The sequence below is a fragment of the Grus americana genome, chromosome 1, assembly GCF_028858705.1.
Source record: "Grus americana isolate bGruAme1 chromosome 1, bGruAme1.mat, whole genome shotgun sequence".
Classification (NCBI taxonomy): domain Eukaryota; kingdom Metazoa; phylum Chordata; class Aves; order Gruiformes; family Gruidae; genus Grus; species Grus americana.
The window spans coordinates 70,466,357-70,482,758 of NC_072852.1; the positions used below are offsets into that span (position 1 = coordinate 70,466,357).

The 16,402-nt window shown below is 43.6% G+C and overlaps 2 protein-coding genes across 4 annotated transcripts in view; one reads left to right on the forward strand and one right to left on the reverse strand.

Moving 5' to 3' along the window:
* Positions 1-8,801, reverse strand: part of LOC129201874 (aldo-keto reductase family 1 member B1-like) — a 30,989-nt gene extending 22,188 nt beyond the window's left edge. The window contains exons 1-10 of one of the 3 annotated variants that reach the window (XM_054813734.1): positions 8,590-8,801; positions 8,068-8,235; positions 6,877-6,993; positions 5,464-5,541; positions 4,663-4,785; positions 4,108-4,214; positions 3,870-3,951; positions 3,246-3,329; positions 2,687-2,769; positions 2,005-2,240 (exon numbers count right to left, since the gene is read on the reverse strand). In XM_054813734.1, the coding sequence (XP_054669709.1) occupies positions 2,198-2,240; positions 2,687-2,769; positions 3,246-3,329; positions 3,870-3,951; positions 4,108-4,214; positions 4,663-4,785; positions 5,464-5,541; positions 6,877-6,993; positions 8,068-8,235; positions 8,590-8,655 (951 nt within the window). In that variant the 5' untranslated portion in view covers positions 8,656-8,801 and the 3' untranslated portion in view covers positions 2,005-2,197. Of the gene's footprint in view, positions 1-2,004; positions 2,241-2,686; positions 2,770-3,245; positions 3,330-3,869; positions 3,952-4,107; positions 4,215-4,662; positions 4,786-5,463; positions 5,542-6,876; positions 6,994-8,067; positions 8,236-8,321; positions 8,501-8,589 lie in introns of those variants that run through there. The other 2 variants (XM_054813732.1, XM_054813733.1) reach the window with 2 other exon arrangements.
* Positions 1-16,402, forward strand: part of BPGM (bisphosphoglycerate mutase) — a 37,188-nt gene that overhangs the window by 1,614 nt on the left and 19,172 nt on the right. The window lies entirely within an intron of this gene.

Genomic DNA, 16,402 nt, shown 5'->3' on the forward strand with positions numbered 1-16,402 from the left:
ATAACTTATACAACCCAGGGCTTATCTTTCATCCTTTTTTGGGATTCCTTCTCCATGGATCTGGTCTGAGTGTGCTCAGCTTCTTGGGTGCTGGTTTGTTGTTCAGAGAAGTCAGCGAAAATCATAAAATGACACATATTGCCTTTGCTGCGATGAATTTTCTTAAGAGAGCCTAGAGACCAGCTAAAGTACCAGTTTGCCTCTGCTCTCCTTTGTATTCCTGAGGCACTCAGGCTGCTCAGGGGGCTGCGCTGTTGATATATTAGTGTTAGCAGCGTCACATTCAGAAACAATCAATGGTGAGTGGGTTTCAAGTCTTGGTGTAGGAACTGCCAGAATCAGCCAGGTTTTGTACTGGATTGGTACCAAGGTGAACTGGTGCCATCAGAGAGTCATGCTCTGCGAGTCTGTGGAAGCTTGCAAAGCCTGGCTCTGTGGCCAGTAAGGTGGGATCTCCTGTAAGAAAGGGCAGAAAACCTTGTAGTGCTTGGTCTCATTCTTCTGAGTGCATCCGTCTGGAGAGAGGTTTCAAAGTCTTGTGTTCCTGTGGCAAGGAGCTAGGTAGAGTGTGTGATGACAGATAATGAGACTTGGTGGAGAGCACAGCTGAGAAATGCAATTTGTCCTTCCTCTCATTTTTGAGATTTTTGTGTTGCTTCCTCTGTGGCCTGTTCACATTCTCCTGTGCAGGTGGGTGCTTGGTTTTCCCCAATGGTTTCTTGCATGAGAGATGTCTGTGTCTTTTAACAGAGGATTTTGGGCAGAAGGTTTGTGTTTTGCTTCGCTGTTTACACCTGTTGGTGTGAGACTTTCCCCAGATCATGCCAAGACATGGGAGCTGTCAGTTGCTTCTCTGTCCTCAAGATGTGGCTGGGGTTGTCAGCTGGTGGTAGGGCCTTTGGGAAAGAAGTATATTGAAACAGGATGTTTATCTTGCTAACTGGTGTGCATTGATTCAACTTCCAGTTGCTTGTTAAGCATCTGTGCACCCTGACACCTAGGCCTGATTGAGCAAGTTGATGTGGCTAAACCCTTCTGATGTGTCCTTTCAGGAGGTTGTTGTGTGTGCCCTGGGATGAGAGAAGACCCTTCACATGGGAGCAGGAGAGCCCTTCAGTGTGGGTGGGATGGGTCAGTAAGTGCTGCCCTTAGCCAAGGAGCGTCTGGATGAATTTGTGAGACTGTGCCTACAATGGTGGCTCTGCTGTGAATTAGAGCATATGTTTGAGCAGGAGCTTTCCAAGGCAAAGAGGGTGGTTGTGAAGGGTGGTAGCACTTCCCTACATCTTTGGCTCTCATGCCATATTAAATATTGGACCGTTGCCAGGTTCAATAATGGTGTATTTTTTTGCAGGATGGATATCTTACCTCTGCTTGGAGATTGCTGAGGGCTTTATGGGCTGCTTCCTTTGGGAAGCTGAGAAACACATGGTCTTGGATTATATCTTTGTGAATTGAAAGTGGAAATTTTGGGAAGAAGATCCTAAGGTGCCGGGGGTTTAGGCGCAGCACCAAGGCGCTGAGCCTTCCCTGACCATGGGGCAGACGCCTGGGTTGTGTGGCATCTGAAATGCCCCCCAGCACTGGAGGGGGCTGTGGCTGGATCTCGGGGCCTGGTGGCCGGCAGAAGAGGGGTAACACAGGTCTCCTCTGAGGGCTGGCTGCCCTCTGGTGCCCGGAGGGGAAAGTGCTGAGTGGCTTGTCCCCAAAGTGCAAGTGACTGCAGCCATCCTCTCTGGGTAGGAGGGTTTTTGACTTTTCCTCCACTAGACTTTCAGCCAATTATGGTTTTGCATTTCAAAGTTAATTTTATTTAAAATATGGGACACTTCTGATGAAATTGTGCATGCATGGGGTTTTTTTTGGTGGTTTGTCAACATCTTGTTTCTGCTGATACAAGATGGAAGGCAATCACTGAATGGTGGTACAAACTCTCCCTGTCTTCTGCGTAGGACCTCTGCTTAGGCTCTTCAGTAGTAATCCTCTCTTCTAATAAGCAGAAAATTATTACATCCCACATTTTATTCTGTAGAAAATACTCTTTCCTTCTTCCAAAAAAAGAACTCAAATTTCATGGGATAAACATCCCGTGTCTTCACTGGCAGCAGTAAGAAAACTAGATAAATAGACAGCTCAAAGTTAGAGCAGAGGCACATGAGACACCAGAGGTCTAGTGAAGGCCATGTTACAAGCATCTTCAGTATTCTGCATGGAAAGGGTACTCCTTGTGAGTTGTGGACCTGAAAGAAATCAAAGAGGGAATGTTATTTTCATGAGTGACCAAAATATTACATACAGGTGCATGGAGGAGCCACCAAGGGAAGATCTGCATCATGTAATAATTACAGGAAGAATATGTGGAGATAGATGTCCTCATTTCTCTAATACAAACAAAGATGAAATGAACATCCAGAACCCATTTTTTGTAATTCAAGTTACAGAGTTTCCTGGAAACTGAATTCAAAATGAGAATGTAATTTGGTTTTGTTTCTTTTGTTTTGTTTTTAAAATGTAAATACTAAACCCTCTCCTGAAAAAGTATTTTTTGGACAAGCCAGTTGGAATTTGAGTTGGCATGATTTTTAAATAAACTGCATTTCATGCTACCTAGTAGCTGTGACACAAAATTCCTCGTAAAGAATATTCAAAGTTTAAGAGTCAGAAGCAAACAAGCAGTGTCACTTACATGCTCATTGCACAGATCCTCCAGTTTCTGTTAAAGCTGAGAATAGTTGCCATCTCCTCTTTAGTCAATTCAAAGTCAAACACCTAACAAGAGAAACAACTGGAAATCATCTCTTTGAAAAATCAAACCGTGTAAAGAAAGACAAGATTAGAAAGCAGCTCCACCTTGGAGGATCCATTTTCAGTCATGGACCACTGAGTTAACAGATAGAGGAACAACTTGTTTTATGGAGACAGGAACTATTTTATGAACATTGCTTATTCTATATAAGACTTTACTGGCATGTTACTGTGTGTGGGCTCCAAGCAAGCTGTGCCTTCTGATTCATCCACAAGCCACAGGACACGACATACCATATAAGACCTGTTCATCTGTCATCTCCAAAAGTAGGCCTGGCTTAACCCTCAGCAGAGTCTAGGTAAGCATAAAGAAAGAAAAAGCCCAGTTCTCTTGCCTGAGGAGGACCTGGGCAATGGTGAGAAAGGATTGCTGTTTGCTCTGCAGGGAGAAGCCATGTCATCCCTGAAGGGCAGCACTCAGCTCACTCATAATCACTCACCTTGAAGTTCTCCACAATGCGTTGTGGTGTGACAGACTTGGGAATCACAATCACATTTCTCTGGATCTGGAAGCGAAGGAGAACCTGCAGGAACAGACCACTGAGTCAGAGAGAAGACAGTCTCCGCTCTGGAGGAAGCAGAGCCTGTTCCAACATCTGTTTGCCATCAAGTGTATATTTCAGTAGAACTAAACTTTTTCTGTGGAGCTACAGTTCATATCATTCCCATCCCTGTGGCCTAGGTAGCACATCCTGAAGGGCAAAGAGGGAAGTGGTGGAGGCCCACACGGAAGGCCTCCTTTTCCATCCAGTTTTGGGATGGTCAGTTCCTTTTCTTCCCACCTGGACTTCCAGCAGTCTATGCAAGGCTTTCATTCTCTGTAAGAGGACTTGAGAGGGGAAGTGACATCTGAAGATGGGTCAAGAATCTCTTTGAGGGCCAAAGAGATAACAGTAGAATGTTTTGCAGGCCATATAATAAAAAAATCTGCATGGTTAGGAAAAAATCAGAGGAGTGCCACAAAATTCATGGGGAATGAATGGATCGTCTACCCACTCCTCAGCTCTATTTTCCTTAACAGCTGTGTTACAGGAAGGAGTACCCATTGTCTGGCATGTACGTACCTGTGCTGGGGTTTTGTTGTGCTTGGCTGCAATCTCTTTGATCTTGGGGTCATCCAGAAGGGAAGGATCCTCTGGCTTAGCCCTACACAGAGAAAAGAAATCAGTGGCAAGAAACCTCCATAGAAAGATCCAGCCAACAGAGATCTGTATCTAGATGAATGATTAATAGTGCATTTGTAGCCTCAATGTTACAAGCATAATCCATACCAGCTCCCTTGGAAATTGCAAAAAATCTTACCATGGCCTGTCAGGAGAGCCAAGGGGACAGTATGCTGTCACAGCAATCCCTTTGCTGTGACAGTACTTGATCAGCTTCTCCTGGGTAAGATATGGATGACATTCGATCTGCCAACACAAAGGCACAGAGGTTGTTGTAATATTGTTGTGCTCCATGGATTATCTCCTAATCCAATTAGAGGCTGCCTTTCCCCCTAATTTGCCAGTGGCCTGCGTGATAATGTGCATCCTTAGTATTGAAAACACCTATTTTTATACAAAGTGCTTATACATTTTTTGCTGTGGGGGTTTCACGAGGCTTATTTCTGGGTTCTTTATTCTTCCAGAAAGAATGTTTCCAGGGAAATAGTCCAACATTTGTAAACAGTGGTTCAGCAGGGTGAGACAAAAAAGGAAGTATCTGAGTGCCTTCTGTACTCAGAAGTATCCACAGAGCAGGATTTAGAGTACATGCTGTTATTTACTTTGTTCTCCCTTTTTCCATCTCCTCATTCCACTGTAATCAGATCTTTATAATCCCTGAAAACTATTTACCTGCAGTCACTTTGCAGCTTACCTGGTTATTGGCAGGCTTGTATTTCAGTCCAGGTTTGTTCAGGATTCTTTCAGTCTGTTCATGGTTGAAGTTGGAGATACCAATGGCCTTTACCAGACCAGCATCCACCAGCTCTTCCATGGCCTAACACAAAGGGGAACAAAATCATCATCCAGTATGCAAGACAGGTCTTGAAGAAGATGTTCTTCCTGATTTGGCTTGTTTCCTGACACGAGCAGCACAAAATAAGTATTTAGAGTCGCAAAGTTCTCTGAGAGAAAAGCAGGTACTCGTATGTTAGTGCCGTCTCACCCAAGCCCAAATTCTCATTCCCTGCGTTTGTGGAAATTTGCACCAAGTTACATGAGGAAAAGAACAACAACACTCAGTAATCCACTATTCTGCAAGCACTGGAGGGCTGTGCCCTGCGCTGTAGGCAAGATGTCAACTTAAAATGTCTTTATTTCTGTAAAATTTATTTGAGCACTCAAAGAATGGTGCAAGAAATGTAATGAAGACAATTGTACAGTTGTTATGGTCAAGCAACAAACTTTTTCTAACCTCAGTCTGGTCTGCAGCTCCACTGAAAGTGATTGAGCAGCTCATTGTGGGTCAGGCAGTCAAATAAGGGACTCGGGGAATAGGAATCACTAGGTAATGACTAAGCATGCACATTATGAAAAGCCACTTTGTACTGCCTTAAATTCCTTCCAACTAATTTTATATGCATGACGCAACAGCTCTGTGATTGCTGAAGGTAATGAAAACATGGAAAAAACCGACAAGGATAGAGGACACGTCTCCTGCTGTGGCTGAACTTACCTCCCATGTATGCAGAATATCTGTGTTGCTGGGTATTGACATGCCTTTGTCATCTTTGGGAAACAGCTCCTCTCCTGCCTGTCAATGAGAGAGAAAATGCCTGAAATAATCTCTGTTGGGACACTAGCTATGTAAAAGAACCAAACAGGAATGTAGATGCTAAAGCTAATAGTGCATGAAAAAAACTCAAGTAATTCTCATCATAATGTAATTAATTCTTCAGTCATTTCTTATTCTTACTTCATGCAGGATCATGGTATTTTGCCACCTACTATCCCAATAAAGGCAGGTATTTCTGCTGGATGGACCTGCTGAAGTGGTGATGCACAAAATGCATGCAGGGAAGTGATTTACTCATATAACAATATCCTAGAGTCTTACATGAGTTTACATCATGTATTGTTCTGTTATGCACGATTAGGAATACTAGCTCCTTTAGTTGTTTTAAAAATATATATATGGAGGTTTGACTTTGGTGCTGTGAATGTACACATTTATACTGGAGTACATCTGCTGAAAAACGTACTGCTGACAGATTTCCCATGGGGAGGCTCACTGTTTAAGTTGCTGCATTAGGAAAATTAAAACAGCCTGTAACTAGACAGTATAGCCAAAGTGTTTTGAATGATTGGAATTTTCTACATGCCACAATATTATGCAGTTTCACTTGACAGCTTTGTCCACATAGAGCAATCCAAAACAATATTGAGAGAATGAAAAGTTGAGCTCAAAAGCATTAGGTAGAATAGAGATTTTGATCTGGGTGTAGCAGAAAGGAAAGGCTAAAGGTGTATGTGTATATGTATACACATAAACTGACATAAATCTTTCGAACTACATGTAGTCTGCAAAAGTTTGGTATCAGAAAGCCTCATCTTTTGAAATCCAAAGTCTGTGAAACAATGCTAAGACTCATGCAAGCAAGGTCAGCTCAATCTGGACTGTATTTAGTACTTGGTGATTAAAGAGAGAAATGGAAAACAAAAGCATTTTCTTCCACTCTGCAATTCCGTAACATGCAGAGGAAAGAATTTCTGTCAGGCAACAAAGCACAACCTTCCTTCCTGCAAGGAATACTTTTCTGATGAGCATGCTTTGGATTTGTAAAAGAAAGGCAAAGTGTCACAACTGATACTTGCAGCTGGGAGGCCTGATCTCAGTGCCAGGTCTGTCCCTCCCACTATCAAAAGGGCAGAGGACGCTGTGCAAGCAGCAGTCTCGGGGCAGAGATCAAGAGCCTGGCTCGCGTGGCCAGAGTAAAGCTGAATGAGCAGCACTGGAGCAGTGCTGGTACACACAACAGACCCATCCATGGTCTTCCTGGACTGGAGCAGCAGTAGTGCCGCAAGTGTTACTGGCAGTTTTGAGGAGTTCTCCCAGGAGGGAAAGCCAAGGGCATTGCTGTTACTGTACCTTGAACCCAAGAGGCCAGTGCATGAGGTAGAGATCCAGGTAATCCAGTTTCAGGTCAGCAAGGGTCTTCTGGCAGGCTCCCTTCACCAGAGGTTTGTCATGAAATGTGCACCACAGCTAGAGACAAAAAGCCAAGGCACACTGTGACCTCCTGGGTTAAAGTTCTCAGGTGCTCTCCTGCCCAGGATGGAAATGCTCCATCTTCTTTGGAAGGTGATGTGGAATTAGGCCGTCCTAGTGCTCTTCAGAGGGGACTTGCTCTGTGACAGGACTGGCCTGTGACACTAAATGCACTATATGCAGTGGCAGTACGCATGATCAGACAGATCTATAGTAATAAATCCTATTGCAAGGTCAGACTTGCATAGAAGAGGATGGCTTAGCTCAAGAAAGATTTCTGTCAGATTTGACCATTTGTACATTTCCTGTAAAAAATTTAGCAGGCAAAGCGAAGAAAATGTAAGACAAGCCACAGAGAAACGGTTGGCTCCAACCTTTACCAAGGCAAGCAGCAACTTCAAAATCCAGCGAAATAGCCCGTTTCTCTTAATAAGCAAGAGGAAGAGAAGCCACCAACCACAGCTTCCTTGGGATAGGTGCTGGGCAGATTACACTGTCCCAAGGTGCCCAGAACCTCATCTTCCTCACACAGCAAAGACACTGCTTTGGCAGGACTGCGAGCCGGGCTGCTGGACCAAGCACCAGGCACTGCCAGGCTCATCTCCTCTGCTGTGCTTTAGCAGTCAGTGAGGTGCCATTGCCAAACTGGCATTGCCTCTGTGTCAGTCCATGACACCAAGTGATGCCAGACCTCTGCATCACAGGTTTCTACCTTGCTTGGTGCTACCTGGCCCACTGCCTTTTTCTGCTTCCCTTCTTCTGCACCAGCTGGTCTGCAGGTATGAGATGGAGGGCCAGGTTCCTCCTCGTCCATCCCCCAGCACTTCTGGGTCTCCTCAGCAGAGTGCCAGACCACAGCAGGGTGCAGATACAGCGTATCCTTCCTAACTCTCCATACAGAACGGGGTGAAGCAGTAAGTTTGCATCAGGAGTGACTCGAATGATGTTATGAATTGCTTTATCCTACAACATAAAGTTTGTTTCCTGTACTTAAGCATCCTACTATGAAAATACTATAGACAAAGCATTCCCCTACCCCTGCTCCAGAGTGAAAGATCGTCAGATCCTTACCTTACTGACAATGAAGAGGTCCTCTCGTTTCACAACACCTTCCTTGATTTTCTGCTGGATCCCTTCCCCAACTTCATTCTCATTCTGGTACACATAGGCACAGTCAAAGTGGCGGTACCCAGCATCGATGGCAGCCATCACTGCAGCTGTTACTTGCCCAGCTAGGGACTGAAAATAATGCATAAATCTTAAGAATCTCAAATCAGTACATGTTAAATACCTGTATCCTAGCAAAATAAAATTAGGAAAACCACCTTTCTGAAAGCAACCCCCCCTTGCCGCAGGTTGTTGTCTTTTTTCTTTACAAGAACAGTACTTCTTGCAGTCATAAACATGGGCTCCAGGGCTTGAAGCCAGTCTGCTGCCATTTCTCCATAGCCCTACTCCAACGCAGGTTCAACGCAACAGCCAGGTAAAGCAGAGCCCCAGACACCAGGACAGTTCTCCAGACCTGGACCAGAGGGAACCAAGTTTTGTGCCAGGGAGCTGTGCAATACTGGTGCTTTTATCTGAAGCTGTTACCTTCCAGGTGCCCAGCCCCACCAGGGGCATCTTGTTTGCAGTGTTCAGCTGCACGTAGGTCGCCATGGCCCTGCACGCCGACTGAGCCAGCCCCACTGCAGCCGCTTCTTGCCCAGTTGGTTTAATAGTGACTGGTCACTGCCCAGGGTGGGGGAGGATGGTGGAGTGGCGCCGGTGCTCTGGATCCTCCCATATCTGGCAAACAAGGCGGTGGCTTTTCCTCTGTAGGCTCAACTTACACAAGTTAATGTGAAAGCTGAAATCAATTAAAAATTGCAGAGGTGATCACCCAACTGGGCCATGCAGCGCTGTGCCCTATGGACCTTTCCTCCAGGTGAAGTTCCTTATCAAAAGATAAGGGCTGAGAGTGGCTCTGTCCCAATCCGGCTTGTGTTTGTGCAGGGTTCAGCTCCTGCAGCACCCTGTCCCCGTGCCACGGGTTGTTCGTGCGTATCTCACTGGTGATACGTGCTGGGATGTTGCAACACGCTGTTGCAGTTTATGCCGTGGGTTACCAGATGGAGAGCCTGTGATGCTTTGGTCCATGATTTGTCATCAGTAAAGTCAGGGGGTGTACTAAAATGAGTCAGTCAATAAACAGGAGTCCCGAGGTAGGGCATGAGACACAGGTCTTTTGCTCTCAGCGCATAGAGGTGCTTCCTCGCTGCTGGCTGTGTGGTTGTGGGCCGTGAGCCACGGGCCGAGGAAGGGCTGAGCCCTTTTGGCTGGAGCAGTGTGTCCCCATGACAGGGATGGTGGCCTGGGCTGGTCCCAGGAGCCTTGTGACGCTGTGTGCTGATGAAGTGAGATGGCTAGAGAAACCTTGGTGTGAGTTTACAGAGGAAGAAGTAGTTCCTTTTCACCCCCCCACACAAAGGTGATAGTATCTACACTTCACAGGCTGGGAAACGAGGTGCAGGGGAGAACGGGGAAGTTCACACAGAGTATGTGCGGCAATGGTGAAAAGTAAAATTAAGTCCCCCATTTTTTCCAATCTTACTAAGACCATCCCTCTGGTAAAATTCCAGAGTTGTCTGTTTCTTCTTTCCACTTCTTATTTTATTAGTACAGGCAACAGCTGTATGTCTATGACTTGTTTTTCAGTGCCCAATGCATTCATAAAGGAGAGTTTCATAATGCAGAGAGAAATCTAAGTGTAGAAGAGAAAATGTGTCCTATAGCTACGTGGTCATTGTGGATGTCATATATAATTAGTGTCATAAACTAATGCATCCTTTTGCACAAAAATAGAGCAGGATCCACATAGTGGATGGGAGAATGTATTTTAATGTTTGCACACATGGGGGCAGAGTTAAACTTGTCTGTGACCGCTGGTTTTGAATTTCTTCAGTAATCTCTCAGCAGATTGAATTGCATATTGCATTCCTTAGATTTTGTAATAATGAGAAGGTGGAAATCTCTCTTCCTCTGGCTCTTTTCCTAAAAAGGATAAGAAGCAAAAAAAAAAAAAAAAAAAGAAGGTGGCTTACATTTGCAATAAATAAGTAGGCACGAAATTTTTCTGGTAGGGACTCAAAAGATACAATCTGAGTTTTGAAGAGGAAATTAGCAATTATCACTAACATACTGACTTTCTGAATTGTCTGATCCTTAAATTAAAGGCACAGAAAAGAATTTCCTTTTCCCTGCTGCCTATTGCACTGAAATGTATGAGACTGCTTTTCCTCCCTCAACTCGCCACTCTCTCAGAGATGTTCCAAAACCTGCACTTTTAAGCATTGTTATACGTGGGGGGGAAATCAAGTCCATTTTCTCCCTCCTGTTAACTGGGCACTTACAACATGTTGTATATCCCAGGGGAAACAGAAAGGTTCTCTAAAATTTAGCACAGTTGGATTTACTATGTCCTGTAGCACTCTAATGTGCTCAGCATTTCCAGCTTCTTTTTGACTGTAGCAATCAAATGGGGATTGTGGGCTGTCTACAGCTCATAGGAAGCAGTACGTGCTGTACAGAGTTGGGTTGTCAAGTATATGTTTGTGGCCAGAGGCTACTTCCATTGGGAGATTTGCCATTGATTCAACAGCATCGGAGCAAGCCTTCTGTTAAAATGTCTGCCAATGGCATCAACTCTCTCTTTGCTCAGCCTGTCTAATACCACACTCTTGTCTAACCTATTTTGTATATTAGCCCTGATGTCCTCAGAATGGTCGCATGTCACGATTTCAACACTCTGTACGTTTTCCAGTGCTTCCTCACCAGAGATCCCCTCTGTCCCCCCCGGAGGTTCACAATGCGGCCCTGGTGGTGGCTCAGGCAGTATGGGGGAGACAAAATTCCTCAGGGTCTGCCTCACTCAGCCTTGGCCTGAACATGCTGGCATCTGTGGGGAAGAACCAAGAACAGCAAGAAGAATAAGAACTGACCTTTTCCCAAGCACTTTCCCCACTCTATAGTGTAAACTGTTAGGCTCAAGCTGATTGAACAGGCGTTGGGATAAGAAAGCAGAGCAGCTAAAAATGGTTTATGGTCTTTGTTATACTTTTGCTCAGTCACTGTGTGTCACCCTCTGGAGAGAGATGGACTTCCCAGAAGGAGTAGTCACATTCTGACATTTCCACAGCACTGTACTCTCAAGAAGCCTGAAGTGTTACATTTTGGTTTCTGAGGAAACCCCAGCCAGTCTGGCTCTGAGGCTGTAGTAACTATTACTCTTGCAAATAGAAGAAATAGGAGAAAGTATGTGGAACATCAGCTTGAAACTACCCTGAAGAGGAACTTAGCAGAGTTGCAGGAAGGTACAGTTTTGAGAACTACATCAAAGGGGGTGGTTTGGTGATAAATAAGAGTGTAACTTGCCAACAAGTGGGTACCTGAGGGTAAATAAGACAGGAAGAGATAGTTAGTAAAACTGTCAGGCAGCGGGGAGCAGACCCCCGGAGGCAGTGGAGGAGGTGTTGACAGCAGACAAGGATAAAACAAGGCATGTTCACAGTATTCCCAAAGTATAATATGGTTACATTTTCTTCTGAGTCTTGTCTACGTGAAAATCTTGTGCTGTTTCATTACGTTGATGCAAATGCCTTTTTTGGACACATATCAGTTGAAGTATGTTGTATATTGATTTAGCTTAAATCCGTGCCTTACTGCTTCAGTTAAAATAATAGAAAACATTCTTCAGCAAAATAACATCTATCCTCCCACAGACTTAGTGTTAATTTAACAGCATCAGTTTTTGAACTGGTTTAATTAAACTGCAACTTCCTTGCACAGGCCAGGACTGGTTGCTGCAGAAGCAGAAGCATGTCATTGTCTTCTCTGTCTTTTCTCTTGTAAAAATAAACCTTCTGATCATAGACTGGAGAGGTGAATTAATATGGGACTGGCAAGTACTCTGCTTGATTTTCTCTAGGCCAAGCCCTGTGGAAAGAGCAGGTACCAAAGCATCAACAAAGACCATACCTTCTCAGTTGTTTCTGTGAAAGAATGAGCTTTGTAATGAGAGGATAAGCAACTGAAGTTAAATAGGAAGGACACCATGGCCAGCCTCCAAACCCAACTCATCTACAGATGGAAAATTTGCCCATCCCAGACCTACATTCCTGTCCAGCTCTGTTGGTAGGCATGGTTATCACAGGAACGAGATTTTCCTCTCTCATATATGCAGACTGTAGGTTTTCCAAAGCTCATCACTTCTGAGAACAGTCTGCTATTTTTCTTGCCAAGTGGAGGCTCTTGTCCTCGTGGAAAAGTATTTTCATGCTCCATTTCAAGTTTCAGCAATTGGCCGTGTCTAGTTTTGACAAGAAAAGGGGTGCTTCAAATGCCTGAAGGAGTGGAGGAAGGGATATGTCTTCCATTTGTGAAACACAAAAGTGTTGAAAATATTTTCCTCATGTTTGAAAAACAGAACAAAATGAAGCACACAGAAAAACCAGTGAGTTCATCTTGATTGGGAACAACATGAAAAATAGCACTGTGGCATCTGTACAATTAGAGCTGAATAGAACTTGCTTTTTAACCTGAACTCGTACACAACAGGGGAGCCAGATTATTTTAGCTGAGTTATTTGGGTTTTGTGAATACAAGAGCAGAACCTCATGTGGCCTTTCTCCTGTCACATGGCAGGACCCGTGGGCAATATGAACATTTAGTGCGGATGTGGAAGGTCCAGTAATTCCCACAAAAGTTTGGCTTATTGTCCTTCACTAATCCATGGATCTGCACAGGTTTGCTGTAGGATTGGTCAGATGGGCTTCTGTATTCTCATCATCTGCCATTTCCAGAAGTAATTCAGGGCATGCAGGGAGGAGGCCATGAGCTGCAAATTGTTCTCACAGGATGCTTCCAGCTATTATCTTGGCTGTAACCAGAACATGTCTGTAACCCGAGGGGCTGGGAGAAGATGGTGGCCAGCTGTGGGTTGCTGCAGAAGCCAGGAAAATTAATTTGTCCTGTGTGTGCTCCCAGCTGCCCCTGTAAACTAGATGTAACTCAGAAGACCAGATAAATTGGCTTCTTCATGTCTAAAGTTTTTGAGCACCTATATCTTTAGAAGAGTGAGAAACCTTGGTCAGATAGCATGAGCCTCATTTTATGGTATCTTTCTAGAGGTATTGTAACACAGCCTCCCAAAAATAAAGATACATACTTTGTTACCAGATTTACGCTACTTCTGCAAATGCCTCCTTAAGGACAGGACCACACTGCCCAGGTTTTGTACTCACAGATCCATTGAATTGATCTTGGTGCAGTTACTTATTTGGTATATTGCAGATACAGACTTCCACGGGGAAGAATAATGACAGCAGTACTGAATGTTTAAACAAGTACTTGACCTATTCAAAATGCTAAATGTTGGATAGTGCCTTGTGTCTTTGGGAAGCAGAAAAGTGTCTTTTTTGTAATATAAAAAGGAGATGCTGAATTGCAGGCAAAATATTTTTTCCAGGCTCTTCTGTGGATAGCTAGATCTGATAGCAACAGAGAGGAATAGACTAATTTTGAATCAAAAAACCAGTGGAAATCAGGCACAAAATGATTTAAATTAATAGATTTCCGTGTGAGCAAAACAGGTGTGAGATGAAAATTAGACTTCAAAATTTCTGGGAATTTGGATATCCTGGCTCCCCATCCATGTATTATTTATAAGTTCTGGCTGCCTTTCCACGCATGCTCCTTTTTTTGTTAAAGAAATGAGGAGGAAGCATGAATTAACTTGTGATACACAGCTATTTATCTAGCGACTTAACTCCTACAGTTTCCTGGGAAAGAATCCTGTAAAAGAAAGGCCTGAATTTGTTACTTCTTAAAGTCAGGAGCAACGCCACAATTCTAAGAAGTTACAATAAAGTAGAATGCTTTGACTCAGTCCTTCTCTTTGTATTACCTAATCATGACACATAGGGCAGATTTTTTATATAGGAAACTCATTTTTGTGCTCCATTCAAAACCAAACTAAACATCAGTCAGACTTGTTTTGTAAACTGGTATGCTGCAAAAGAGCCACGTACCATGGAAAGAAATGTAAGAAGCACAAGCACTTTGTGATTTGTAGGGTGTTTGTCAGAAAACAACCATCATAAATAAAGACAGATAGCTCTGTACACACACATCACCAAGTTCTTAGTTAGCCCAGGGTTCATTGTTACATGGAAGTAAAAAACTTTAGAGCAGCTTTTTTCATAGAATCCTAGAATGGTTTGGGTTGGAAGGGACCTCAAAGATCATCTAGTTCCCAGCCCCCCTGCCATGGGCAGGGACACCCTCCACTAGACCAGGTTGCCCAAAGCCCCATCCAACCTGACCTTGAACACTTCCAGGGAGGGGGCATCCACAACTTCTCTGGGCAAACCTGTTCCAGTGCCTCACCACCCTCACAGTAAAGAATTCCTTCCTAATACCTAATCTAAATCTACCCTCTTTTAATTTAAACCCATTACCCCTGTCCTATCACTCCATGCCCATGTAAACAGTCCATCTCCAGCTTTCCTGTGGGCCCCCTTCAGGTACTGGAAGGCTGAGTTGAGTTTCTTGAGGTGAACCATTAATTTTTCATAGAAAGACATTAGTACAAGTGAACTTGAATGTCTTGTGTGTATTTGTTGTTCTCCCCATTCTCTGCAATGACATTGGAGTTTCCATTTTACCCCTTTGGTTATATTTGCCCAGATTCTTACATGCTGTTACCATGCTCTAGTATCAGCACTATCCAGTCTGTTTGCTAACTAACTTATCATGCCTTGACTAGACACCACCCTGCTGCTTTCTTATTTTCAGAGGCCCTTTTAAATTATCTCTTCACAGACAGTTTCTTACTGACGTCTGATGTCTGCAGCACTTTGTTTATCATGGGGGGAAAAAAAAAAGGCAGATTCATCACAGGATTTTCTGTGCTTTTGATACTGCTACAATAAGTTAATTTGTACAGTGAAATGTCCCAAACCAAAACCTGCAATGTAAACCACTCCAAACCCACAAAATTTAAAAGTGAACCTTGTAGATCTTCAAATTGTGTTTCTTGCTCTAGAAATGGGAACAACTTTTGGTTGTGAGAGAGAATTTTGTTTTCCCAGCCGTTGGCACCCTGTACAACTTCTTTTAGAGCTATTTTTGGGGGCTAGAACTGTATCCATGAGAGCTCCTTCAGAACATTGTGTTCCATACACTTTCCTGTAGCATCTAGGCACTTGTGTGTGGTAAAGTGCTTATTTGAAGATGTCCATGTAGTGGTTTTGAGAGCACAGAGAATGTAAAGTTTTTCCCATGTGTATGTTTTCAGCTTGGCATATACAGAAATAAAATAATTTTTTGAGTTAAAATTTCAGATGAACAGAGAAAAGGCACATGTTTTACTTCAGAATAACATTACCAGCACCTAGCCATAGGGATTACATTAAAAATTCAGTTCCCAGTTCAGGTTTGGAATATGATGTCTCACATAGCAGCTTCGCTCCATGTTTTGCATATAATGAAGGCTTTTATGTATTTTCTTCCTCTTTCTCAGTCATTTATTTAGTCCTTAATGATTCAGAAAAACTTCTGCATTTACTTAAAGATGAAACCTATGATTCCGGTGAAAAATGCAGGGTTAGTTTAAGTGCTTACAAACTCACTTCTCTTTTTTTTTTTAACAGATTTTCCCCCCCAAGCAATGGAATTAGAGTGGGGGAAAAAAAAAGTAGAATACTTTATTTGCCCTCCACTTTATTTGACATAAAGAGAATCCACTCAGATGTGCGAAGTTATATATTGCCTCTGTACCCAAACAGGATGACAACCCCACTGTATTTACATATGAAAGCAGCATTGTATTAGGCACTAGTAAAACAAAAGGTGAAAAAGGCCCTTTGCTGAGGAGCTTAAATTGTAATTGGGTGACTAACTGGTATGCAAGGTACGCCTCACTGCTCTGTCAGGTGCACCCCCAAGTTTTAGGTAATAATAGGCTTGGCTTAAGACGTGGTGGTGTGATATATTGGCAAATAGGGGTAGGTGTGTGATGAAAAATTACCCACGCATAGGTATGCTTGAGCCAAGAGAAGGCTGAGAACCACTTGTCTGGTTAATGCAAGACGCGGTGAGTGGCTCTAACAAAAAGACAGAAGTAGGGCTGGCGTGTCCTTGCCTGCTACGTGCTCTCTGAGCTCTGATGGAGAAGGCTTTATTTTCCTTGTACTGTAGACCAAGATCTGGTGTATAGAGACGTATGAAGGACTTCAGGCCAACAGGACTGTGCAGCACTTCATGTGAGCTATGGCTGTGGTCTCAGGAACAAGAAAACCAGCTTCCAGTCCATGAATACATGTAACTTTGCTTGGGATTCAGCTAAACAAGTGCGTTTAGAGACTAG